The 12,888-nt window shown below is 34.0% G+C and overlaps 1 protein-coding gene across 2 annotated transcripts in view; it reads left to right on the top strand.

Moving 5' to 3' along the window:
• LOC143228162 (uncharacterized) overlaps positions 1-12,541 on the top strand; it is a 30,601-nt gene extending 18,060 nt beyond the window's left edge. For both annotated transcript variants that reach the window (XM_076459473.1, XM_076459471.1), the window contains exons 2-3: positions 10,661-11,802; positions 12,316-12,541. In XM_076459473.1, the coding sequence (XP_076315588.1) occupies positions 10,661-11,763 (1,103 nt within the window). In that variant the 3' untranslated portion in view covers positions 11,764-11,802; positions 12,316-12,541. The remainder of the gene's footprint in view (positions 1-10,660; positions 11,803-12,315) is intronic.
• Positions 12,542-12,888: the final 347 nt, after the last annotated feature.

Below are 12,888 nucleotides of genomic sequence, written 5' to 3'. Positions count from 1 at the left end.
ATACCCATATAGTGCCAGTTGTTGTGTAAACAACTTAGTATATATATGTCAAGCAGACAGAGAACCCTGACCACATATAACACTTAGACGTGTTCAAAACATCAAATTAAAACGTCTGTCTGGTGCTCGTCAAAAAGTGTCACGTTCTACATGCAGTTCAAGTTATCTTAACGTTTCGTTCCTTCCAGAGTGACGTGTGTGTGTTAAAGGAATTAATCTGTGAAGTAACACTTTGATGTGATTAATTTGTCGCGGTTTTAGTCAACAATCAATTAAAAACTTAACACTGAACAAAGTTTGTTTTTCTGAGAATGTCGTCATTACACGATCTGCGAGATATAAATCAGGACGTTCTTTTAAATCTTACAACCTAAACAGTTAACATGAGGAAAATGGGTATTACAACAAAAAAAGATCTTTTTTATCAGTTAATATAAAGTATGTTACAACAACTCATTGTTACTATTTAACAGAAGGAACAGTTACCTAACCAACGATCACTGTTACTAGTTAACAAAATGAAAGGTATGTTACAACAGTTCATTGTTACTAGTTAACAGAAGGAACAACTACCTTACCAACGATCACTGTTACTAGTTAACAAAATGAAAAGGTATGTTACAACAGTTCATTGTTACTATTTAACAGAAGGAACAGATACCTTACGACAGATCACTGTTATTAGTTAACAAAATGAAAAGGTATGTTACAACAGTTCATTGTTACTATTTAACAGAAGGAACAGATACCTTACCAACGATCACTGTTAGTAGTTAACAAAATGAAAAGGTATGTTACAACAGTTCATTGTTACTATTTAACAGAAGGAACAGATACCTTACCAACGATCATTGTTACTAGTTAACAAAATGAAAAGGTATGTTACAACAGTTCATTGTTACTATTTAACGGAAGGAACAGATACCTTACCAACGATCACTGTTACTAGTTAACAAAATGAAAAGGTATGTTACAACATTCATTGTTACTAGTTAACAGAAGAAAAAGGTATGATACAACAGTTCATTGTTACTAGTTAACAGAAGAAAAAGGTATGTTACAACATTTCTTTGTTACTAGTTAACAGAAGGAACAAGTATGTAACAACAGTTCATTGTTACTACTTAACAGAAGGAACAAGTATGTAACAACAGTTCCTTGTTACTAGTTAACAGAAGGAACAAGTATGTAACAACAGTTCCTTGTTACTAGTTAACAGAAGGAACAAGTATGTAACAACAGTTCCTGGTTACTAGGTAACAGAAGAAACGAGTATGTAAGAACAGTTCCTTGTTACTAGTTAACAGAAGGAACGAGTATGTAACAACAGTTCCTTGTTACTAGTTAACAGAAGGAACGAGTATGTAACAACAGTTCCTTGTTACTAGGTAACAGAAGGAACGAGTATGTAACAACAGTTCCTTGTTACTAGGTAACAGAAGGAACGAATATGTAACAACAGTTCCTTGTTACTAGTTAACAGAAGGAACGAGTATGTAACAACAGTTCCTTGTTACTAGTTAACAGAAGGAACGAGTATGTAACAACAGTTCCTTGTTACTAGTTAACAGAAGGAACGAGTATGTAACAACAGTTCCTTGTTACTAGTTAACAGAAGGAACGAGTATGTAACAACAGTTCCTTCTTACTAGGTAGCAGAAGGAACAAGTATGTAACAACAGTTCTTTGTTACTAGTTAACCAAAGGAACAGGTGTGTAACAAAAGTTCTTTGTTACCATTTAACCGAAGGAACAGGAATGTAAAAAGTTCATTGTTACTAGTTAACCGAAGGAACAGGTGTGTAAGAAAAGTTCTTTGTTACCAGTTAACCGAAGGAACAGGTGTGTAACAAAAGTTCTTTGTTACTAGTTAACAGAAGGAACAGGTGTGTAACAAAAGTTCTTTGTTACAATTTAACCGAAGTAACAGGTGTGTAACAAAAGTTCTTTGTTACCAGTTAACCGAAGGAACAGGTGTGTAACAAAAGTTCTTTGTTACCAGTTAACCGAAGGAACAGGTGTGTAACAAAAGTTCTTTGTTACCAGTTAACCGAAGGAACAGGTGTGTAACAAAAGTTCTTTGTTACCAGTTAACCGAAGGAACAGGTGTGTAACAAAAGTTCTTTGTTACCAGTTAACCGAAGTAACAGGTGTGTAACAAAAGTTCTTTGTTACCAGTTAACCGAAGTAACAGGTGTGTAACAAAAGTTCTTTGTTACCAGTTAACCGAAGGAACAGGTGTGTAACAAAAGTTCTTTGTTACCAGTTAACCGAAGGAACAGGTGTGTAACAAAAGTTCTTTATTACTAGTTAACCGAAGTAACAGGTGTGTAACAAAAGTTCTTTGTTACCAGTTAACCGAAGGAACAGGTGTGTAACAAAAGTTCTTTGTTACCAGTTAACCGAAGAAACAGGTGTGTAACAAAAGTTCTTTGTTACTAGTTAACAGAAGGAACAGGTGTGTAACAAAAGTTCTTTGTTACAATTTAACCGAAGTAACAGGTGTGTAACAAAAGTTCTTTGTTACCAGTTAACCGAAGGAACAGGTGTGTAACAAAAGTTCTTTGTTACCAGTTAACCGAAGTAACAGGTGTGTAACAAAAGTTCTTTGTTACCAGTTAACCGAAGTAACAGGTGTGTAACAAAAGTTCTTTGTTACCAGTTAACCGAAGGAACAGGTGTGTAACAAAAGTTCTTTGTTACCAGTTAACCGAAGGAACAGGTGTGTAACAAAAGTTCTTTATTACTAGTTAACCGAAGTAACAGGTGTGTAACAAAAGTTCTTTGTTACCAGTTAACCGAAGGAACAGGTGTGTAACAAAAGTTCTTTGTTACCAGTTAACCGAAGAAACAGGTGTGTAACAAAAGTTCTTTGTTACTAGTTAACAGAAGGAACAGGTGTGTAACAAAAGTTCTTTGTTACAATTTAACCGAAGTAACAGGTGTGTAACAAAAGTTCTTTGTTACCAGTTAACCGAAGGAACAGGTGTGTAACAAAATTTCTTTGTTACAAGTTAACCGAAGTAACAGGTGTGTAACAAAAGTTCTTTGTTACCAGTTAACAGAAGGAACAGGTGTGTAACAAAAGTTCTTTGTTACTAGTTAACAGAAGGAACAGGTGTGTAACAAAAGTTCTTTGTTACTAGTTAACAGAAGGAACAGGTGTGTAACAAAAGTTCTTTGTTACTAGTTAACAGAAGGAACAGGTGTGTAACAAAAGTTCTTTGTTACTATTTAACAGAAGGAACAACTACCTTACCAACGATCACTGTTACTAGTTAACAAAATGAAAAGGTATGTTACAACAATTCATTGTTACTATTTAACGGAAAGAACAGATACCTTACCAACGATCACTGTTACTAGTTAACAAAATGAAAAGGTATGTTACAACAGTTCATTGTTACTAGTTAACAGAAGGAACAGGTGTGTAAGAAAAGTTCTTTGTTACCAGTTAACCGAAGGAACAGGTGTGTAACAAAAGTTCTTTTTTACTAGTTAACAGAAGAAACAGGTGTGTAACAAAAGTTCTTTGTTACAATTTAACCGAAGTAACAGGTGTGTAACAAAAGTTCTTTGTTACCAGTTAACCGAAGGAACAGGTGTGTAACAAAAGTTCTTTGTTACAAGTTAACTGAAGTAACAGGTGTGTAACAAAAGTTCTTTGTTACCAGTTAACCGAAGGAACAGGTGTGTAACAAAAGTTCTTTATTACTAGTTAACCGAAGTAACAGGTGTGTAACAAAAGTTCTTTGTTACCAGTTAACCGAAGGAACAGGTGTGTAACAAAAGTTTTTTGTTACCAGTTAACCGAAGAAACAGGTGTGTAACAAAAGTTCTTTGTTACTAGTTAACAGAAGGAACAGGTGTGTAACAAAAGTTCTTTGTTACAATTTAACCGAAGTAACAGGTGTGTTACAAAAGTTCTTTGTTACCAGTTAACCGAAGGAACAGGTGTGTAACAAAATTTCTTTGTTACAAGTTAACCGAAGTAACAGGTGTGTAACAAAAGTTCTTTGTTACCAGTTAACAGAAGGAACAGGTGTGTAACAAAAGTTCTTTGTTACTATTTAACAGAAGGAACAACTACCTTACCAACGATCACTGTTACTAGTTAACAAAATGAAAAGGTATGTTACAACAATTCATTGTTACTATTTAACGGAAGGAACAGATACCTTACCAACGATCACTGTTACTAGTTAACAAAATGAAAAGGTATGTTACAACAATTCATTGTTACTATTCAACGGAAGGAACAGATACCTTACCAACGATTACTGTTACTAGTTAACAAAATGAAAAGGTATGTTACAACAGTTCATTGTTACTAGTTAACAGAAGGAAGAGATACCTTACCAACGATCACTGTTACTAGTTAACAAAATGAAAAGGTATGTTACAACAGTTCATTGTTACTAGTTAACAGAAGGAACAGATACCTTACCAACGATCACTGTTACTAGTTAACAAAATGAAAAGGTATGTTACAACAGTTCATTGTTACTATTTAACGGAAGGAACAGATACCTTACCAACGATCACTGTTACTAGTTAACAAAATGAAAAGGTATGTTACAACAATTCATTGTTACTATTCAACGGAAGGAACAGATACCTTACCAAAGATCACTGTTACTAGTTAACAAAATGAAAAGGTATGTTACAACAGTTCATTGTTACTAGTTAACAGAAGGAAGAGATACCTTACCAACGATCACTGTTACTAGTTAACAAAATGAAAAGGTATGTTACAACAATTCATTGTTACTATTTAACAGAAGGAACAGATACCTTACCAACGATCACTGTTACTAGTTAACAAAATGAAAAGGTATGTTACAACAGTTCATTGTTACTATTTAACAGAAGGAACAGATACCTTACCAAAGATCACTGTTACTAGTTAACAAAATGAAAAGGTATGTTACAACAATTCATTGTTACTATTTAACAGAAGGAACAGATACCTTACCAACGATCACTGTTACTAGTTAACAAAATGAAAAGGTGTGTTACAACAGTTCATTGTTACTATTTAACAGAAGGAACAGATACCTTACCAACGATCACTGTTACTAGTTAACAAAATGAAAAGGTATGTTACAACAGTTCATTGTTACTATTTAACAGAAGGAACAGATACCTTACGACAGATCACTGTTACTAGTTAACAAAATGAAAAGGTATGTTACAACAGTTCATTGTTACTATTTAACGGAAGGAACAGATACCTTACCAACGATCACTGTTACTAGTTAACAAAATGAAAAGGTATGTTACAACATTCATTGTTACTAGTTAACAGAAGAAAAGGTATGATACAACAGTTCATTGTTACTAGTTAACAGAAGAAAAAGGTATGTTACAACATTTCTTTGTTACTAGTTAACAGAAGGAACAAGTATGTAACAACAGTTCATTGTTACTACTTAACAGAAGGAACAAGTATGTAACAACAGTTCCTTGTTACTAGTTAACAGAAGGAACGAGTATGTAACAACAGTTCCTTGTTACTAGTTAACAGAAGGAACGAGTATGTAACAACAGTTCCTTGTTACTAGTTAACAGAAGGAACAAGTATGTAACAACAGTTCTTTGTTACAAGTTAACCTAAGGAACAGGTGTGTAACAAAAGTGCTTTATTACTAGTTAACCGAAGTAACAGGTGTGTAACAAAAGTTCTTTGTTACCAGTTAACCGAAGGAACAGGAATGTAAAAAGTTCATTGTTACTAGTTAACCGAAGGAACAGGTGTGTAACAAAAGTTCTTTGTTACAAGTTAACTGAAGTAACAGGTGTGTAACAAAAGTTCTTTGTTACCAGTTAACCGAAGGAACAGGTGTGTAACAAAAGTTCTTTATTACTAGTTAACCGAAGTAACAGGTGTGTAACAAAAGTTCTTTGTTACCAGTTAACCGAAGGAACAGGTGTGTAACAAAAGTTCTTTGTTACCAGTTAACCGAAGAAACAGGTGTGTAACAAAAGTTCTTTGTTACTAGTTAACAGAAGGAACAGGTGTGTAACAAAAGTTCTTTGTTACAATTTAACCGAAGTAACAGGTGTGTAACAAAAGTTCTTTGTTACCAGTTAACCGAAGGAACAGGTGTGTAACAAAAGTTCTTTGTTACAAGTTAACCGAAGTAACAGGTGTGTAACAAAAGTTCTTTGTTACCAGTTAACAGAAGGAACAGGTGTGTAACAAAAGTTCTTTGTCACTAGTTAACAGAAGGAACAGGTGTGTAACAAAAGTTCTTTGTTACCAGTTAACCGAAGGAACAGGTGTGTAACAAAAGTTCGTTGTTACTAGTTAACAGAAGAAACAGGTGTGTAACAAAAGTTCTTTGTTACAATTTAACCGAAGTAACAGGTGTGTAACAAAAGTTCTTTGTTACCAGTTAACCGAAGGAACAGGTGTGTAACAAAAGTTCTTTGTTACAAGTTAACTGAAGTAACAGGTGTGTAACAAAAGTTCTTTGTTACCAGTTAACCGAAGGAACAGGTGTGTAACAAAAGTTCTTTATTACTAGTTAACCGAAGTAACAGGTGTGTAACAAAAGTTCTTTGTTACCAGTTAACCGAAGGAACAGGTGTGTAACAAAAGTTCTTTGTTACCAGTTAACCGAAGAAACAGGTGTGTAACAAAAGTTCTTTGTTACTAGTTAACAGAAGGAACAGGTGTGTAACAAAAGTTCTTTGTTACAATTTAACCGAAGTAACAGGTGTGTAACAAAAGTTCTTTGTTACCAGTTAACCGAAGGAACAGGTGTGTAACAAAATTTCTTTGTTACAAGTTAACCGAAGTAACAGGTGTGTAACAAAAGTTCTTTGTTACCAGTTAACAGAAGGAACAGGTGTGTAACAAAAGTTCTTTGTTACTAGTTAACAGAAGGAACAGGTGTGTAACAAAAGTTCTTTGTTACTAGTTAACAGAAGGAACAGGTGTGTAACAAAAGTTCTTTGTTACTATTTAACAGAAGGAACAACTACCTTACCAACGATCACTGTTACTAGTTAACAAAATGAAAAGGTATGTTACAACAATTCATTGTTACTATTTAACGGAAAGAACAGATACCTTACCAACGATCACTGTTACTAGTTAACAAAATGAAAAGGTATGTTACAACAATTCATTGTTACTATTCAACGGAAGGAACAGATACCTTACCAACGATTACTGTTACTAGTTAACAAAATGAAAAGGTATGTTACAACAGTTCATTGTTACTAGTTAACAGAAGGAACAGGTGTGTAAGAAAAGTTCTTTGTTACCAGTTAACCGAAGGAACAGGTGTGTAACAAAAGTTCTTTTTTACTAGTTAACAGAAGAAACAGGTGTGTAACAAAAGTTCTTTGTTACAATTTAACCGAAGTAACAGGTGTGTAACAAAAGTTCTTTGTTACCAGTTAACCGAAGGAACAGGTGTGTAACAAAAGTTCTTTGTTACAAGTTAACTGAAGTAACAGGTGTGTAACAAAAGTTCTTTGTTACCAGTTAACCGAAGGAACAGGTGTGTAACAAAAGTTCTTTATTACTAGTTAACCGAAGTAACAGGTGTGTAACAAAAGTTCTTTGTTACCAGTTAACCGAAGGAACAGGTGTGTAACAAAAGTTCTTTGTTACTAGTTAACAGAAGGAACAGGTGTGTAACAAAAGTTCTTTGTTACAATTTAACCGAAGTAACAGGTGTGTTACAAAAGTTCTTTGTTACCAGTTAACCGAAGGAACAGGTGTGTAACAAAATTTCTTTGTTACAAGTTAACCGAAGTAACAGGTGTGTAACAAAAGTTTTTTGTTACCAGTTAACAGAAGGAACAGGTGTGTAACAAAAGTTCTTTGTTACTATTTAACAGAAGGAACAACTACCTTACCAACGATCACTGTTACTAGTTAACAAAATGAAAAGGTATGTTACAACAATTCATTGTTACTATTTAACGGAAGGAACAGATACCTTACCAACGATCACTGTTACTAGTTAACAAAATGAAAAGGTATGTTACAACAATTCATTGTTACTATTCAACGGAAGGAACAGATACCTTACCAACGATTACTGTTACTAGTTAACAAAATGAAAAGGTATGTTACAACAGTTCATTGTTACTAGTTAACAGAAGGAACAGATACCTTACCAACGATCACTGTTACTAGTTAACAAAATGAAAAGGTATGTTACAACAGTTCATTGTTACTAGTTAACAGAAGGAACAGATACCTTACCAACGATCACTGTTACTAGTTAACAAAATGAAAAGGTATGTTACAACAGTTCATTGTTACTATTTAACGGAAGGAACAGATACCTTACCAACGATCACTGTTACTAGTTAACAAAATGAAAAGGTATGTTACAACAATTCATTGTTACTATTCAACGGAAGGAACAGATACCTTACCAAAGATCACTGTTACTAGTTAACAAAATGAAAAGGTATGTTACAACAGTTCATTGTTACTAGTTAACAGAAGGAACAGATACCTTACCAACGATCACTGTTACTAGTTAACAAAATGAAAAGGTATGTTACAACAATTCATTGTTACTATTTAACAGAAGGAACAGATACCTTACCAACGATCACTGTTACTAGTTAACAAAATGAAAAGGTATGTTACAACAGTTCATTGTTACTATTTAACAGAAGGAACAGATACCTTACCAAAGATCACTGTTACTAGTTAACAAAATGAAAAGGTATGTTACAACAATTCATTGTTACTATTTAACAGAAGGAACAGATACCTTACCAACGATCACTGTTACTAGTTAACAAAATGAAAAGGTGTGTTACAACAGTTCATTGTTACTATTTAACAGAAGGAACAGATACCTTACCAACGATCACTGTTACTAGTTAACAAAATGAAAAGGTATGTTACAACAGTTCATTGTTACTATTTAACAGAAGGAACAGATACCTTACGACAGATCACTGTTACTAGTTAACAAAATGAAAAGGTATGTTACAACAGTTCATTGTTACTATTTAACGGAAGGAACAGATACCTTACCAACGATCACTGTTACTAGTTAACAAAATGAAAAGGTATGTTACAACATTCATTGTTACTAGTTAACAGAAGAAAAAGGTATGATACAACAGTTCATTGTTACTAGTTAACAGAAGAAAAAGGTATGTTACAACATTTCTTTGTTACTAGTTAACAGAAGGAACAAGTATGTAACAACAGTTCATTGTTACTACTTAACAGAAGGAACAAGTATGTAACAACAGTTCCTTGTTACTAGTTAACAGAAGGAACGAGTATGTAACAACAGTTCCTTGTTACTAGTTAACAGAAGGAACGAGTATGTAACAACAGTTCCTTGTTACTAGTTAACAGAAGGAACAAGTATGTAACAACAGTTCTTTGTTACAAGTTAACCTAAGGAACAGGTGTGTAACAAAAGTGCTTTATTACTAGTTAACCGAAGTAACAGGTGTGTAACAAAAGTTCTTTGTTACCAGTTAACCGAAGGAACAGGAATGTAAAAAGTTCATTGTTACTAGTTAACCGAAGGAACAGGTATGTAAGAAAAGTTCTTTGTTACCAGTTAACCGAAGGAACAGGTGTGTAACAAAAGTTCTTTGTTACAAGTTAACTGAAGTAACAGGTGTGTAACAAAAGTTCTTTGTTACCAGTTAACCGAAGGAACAGGTGTGTAACAAAAGTTCTTTATTACTAGTTAACCGAAGTAACAGGTGTGTAACAAAAGTTCTTTGTTACCAGTTAACCGAAGGAACAGGTGTGTAACAAAAGTTCTTTGTTACCAGTTAACCGAAGAAACAGGTGTGTAACAAAAGTTCTTTGTTACTAGTTAACAGAAGGAACAGGTGTGTAACAAAAGTTCTTTGTTACAATTTAACCGAAGTAACAGGTGTGTAACAAAAGTTCTTTGTTACCAGTTAACCGAAGGAACAGGTGTGTAACAAAAGTTCTTTGTTACAAGTTAACCGAAGTAACAGGTGTGTAACAAAAGTTCTTTGTTACCAGTTAACAGAAGGAACAGGTGTGTAACAAAAGTTCTTTGTCACTAGTTAACAGAAGGAACAGGTGTGTAACAAAAGTTCTTTGTTACTAGTTAACAGAAGGAACAGGTGTGTAACAAAAGTTCTTTGTTACCAGTTAACCGAAGAAACAGGTGTGTAACAAAAGTTCTTTGTTACCAGTTAACCGAAGGAACAGGTGTGTAAGAAAAGTTCTTTGTTACTATTTAACCGAAGGAACAGGTGTGTAACAACAGTTCTTTGTTACTAGTTAAGAGAAGGAACAGGTGTGTAACAACAGTTCATTGTTACTAGTTAACCGAAGGAACGGGTATGCTACACCAGGATGTGTTTTTTTCTTATTAGGTGATAGAGGGGATGTTGCTATATAAATGGTATTTCTTATTATTTACTCAAGGGTATGAATGATGACTGAGGAAAATGTTCTTTTGTACCAGTGGAGAAAACGTTTCGAAATGAAACGAATACTTTATATTTTATATGTTAACTTAGTGTGTAGAGTATTGTACTTAAGGTGTTAACAGTATAGAAAGTTATCACAATATGTTAAAATATACAATGGAACTGATTAGATACTTAGGTTTTCAAACTCAACCAGGTTCTTTGTTTCCCACTCATTGATATTTATATTTTGACATTTTAGTGCACCGAAGGAGTGCAGTGGAACGTCTTGAGGAAAGTAAAGCTGACTACGTGAAGTCTGAGAAAGTTCTGGATTGCAGGCAGCCTTTCAAGCACAGTGCCTATCTTCAACTGTCTACCCAATCTCAAGGGGCATCAAAATATTCACAGGTTTATGAAACCCTAAATGTTGAATGTAATAGAAGAGGTCAGCAGAGAGTTATTAATAAGGAGTGGACCAGTCCTCATTCTGACGCATGGTATTGTGAATCCTTCAGAAACGTTCCTTTATTTCATCAGGTAACAGGACAATCCACTGAAAACGTAAAAGATATAAACTTTAGAAAAGAAGAAACCAGTTTTTCTGAGACACGGAACCTGTGTGGAAATATTGATTCTGTTTCAAAGTGCAACCCTCATGAAATCCAACAAGTGACTTACAATGTACATAAAAGTATGCCAGATCTTTCTCAATCTCAAGGAAAACAAGTAATATCTTCTCATCACTCTACTGAGAGTTCTGAAATGGTTTCTAATAGTTCAAGACTTGAGGAAACTGAGGTGAGGACAAGTCCCAGACCTTCCTCTTTCCCTGATCAAAAGGCTAGAAATTTTGCTTTCGTAAGTGACCAAGATGACGTGATTAGACAACTTTATCATGAATCAAACGAGCATGCTATATCTGGAGTGACAGCAACGACCTCACAAAGTTGCTGTGTGCAGAAAAATCCCACAGTTCGGTCCAAATCGGATGTTGGTTGTCGGTATAGTTATAATCAATCCTCTTTAAAATTCCATAGGGTGGGCAACAGATGTTCCCCAGAATTAGAACGTTTCTTTGACAGTATGGGGCTTGAATCCAACATATGGAAACAGTTTAGTTCATCCACAACAATCTCTCCACCACAATATTTTGGGTCCGGCAGCTCAATCCATACTGGTGACCATCGGTCACAAGTGTGCAGCGAGGACTCTATACAAGATAATTGGAGCAATAAAGATGGGTTGCGGGGTCAGGACCTTTTAGAACATGGTCCAGTAGAGACATCTATTGTTGAAAAAAATGCTCGTATCATAAAATGGCTTTTTAACTGTAGGAAAGCAACAGAGGACAATGAATTGTGATGCTGGCCGCACTTTAGCCCAAAAATACTCTTGAGAAAGGTTTGTATTTTTATTTAAGGTAACTTGTTCCTTTTGATATTTGTTATGATCATTTTGATAACTTATTAGTGTTGTACTTTTTAATGGTTTTTATTAACCATAGTTGATAAAACAAATTTAGTGGCATTGAACTAATAAAATATTAGAGAAAGAATACTTGGGTATTTCTCATGTAATAAATTTTTATTACTGGTTTTCACAAATCATTTGAAAATATTCGTGTGTATTTGGTTACAACTGGGAACTTACATAACACTAAAGTTTACAAAATTATTGCTTTGACTTTTGTTGTTAAATTATTATCAAATTATACTAACTTGACTTGACATATAACTATACTAACTTGACTTGACATATAACTATACTAACTTGACTTGACATATAACTATCAGGTGGAAACAAGTTTCCTTAACCCTATTTCTATAATAAACAGATAAATATACAACTTTAAAATCACTAAGTTTCTTTTGTCTCCATTTCTAAAATTATTAAACAAAATGTTCTGTTTTCCAGGATCCTCATGCTGTGATGGATACTAGAATATATGTTTCTTTCTTCCACTTACCAGGAAATACACATTTCTGTACATATTTCTGAGTGCTTTCTTTGAGTCAGGCATATTTGACTTTTTTGTTATTATGTATGTATATAATTGGATTTTTTACAATACATTGTGTATTTTAATCACTGTAATTATCTTTCTTCTAAACTCTTATGTTTAATAAAAGAATGTATCATTCATAAATGTTACCATCACAGTGAAATATTTCAAAAATAAGCAACGAAAGTTTCTTCCAGATGCACAGTTTAGGTTAACGAAAATAACACAAGACAGGTAGAGATTCAGTGTTGAGTTGTTTCTCACTTACCCTTCTACTTTAACAGAATCTATTTAACAACCAATGTTCCACCAGTGTTAGTAACATTCCGTCAATAATAACCTCTCTATAAAAACTGTTACACCTGTGTCAGTAAGTACTCTGTCTATAAACACTGTTACACCTGTGTTAATAAGTACCCTGTCTGTAAACATTTTTAGCCTGTGTCAATAAATACTCTGTCTGTAAACACTATTACACCTGTGTC

The sequence above is a fragment of the Tachypleus tridentatus genome, chromosome 10, assembly GCF_004210375.1.
Source record: "Tachypleus tridentatus isolate NWPU-2018 chromosome 10, ASM421037v1, whole genome shotgun sequence".
NCBI lineage: Eukaryota > Metazoa > Arthropoda > Merostomata > Xiphosura > Limulidae > Tachypleus > Tachypleus tridentatus.
The sequence above is the reverse complement of the archived record's forward strand: the minus strand, read 5'-3'. Positions and strand labels throughout refer to the sequence as shown.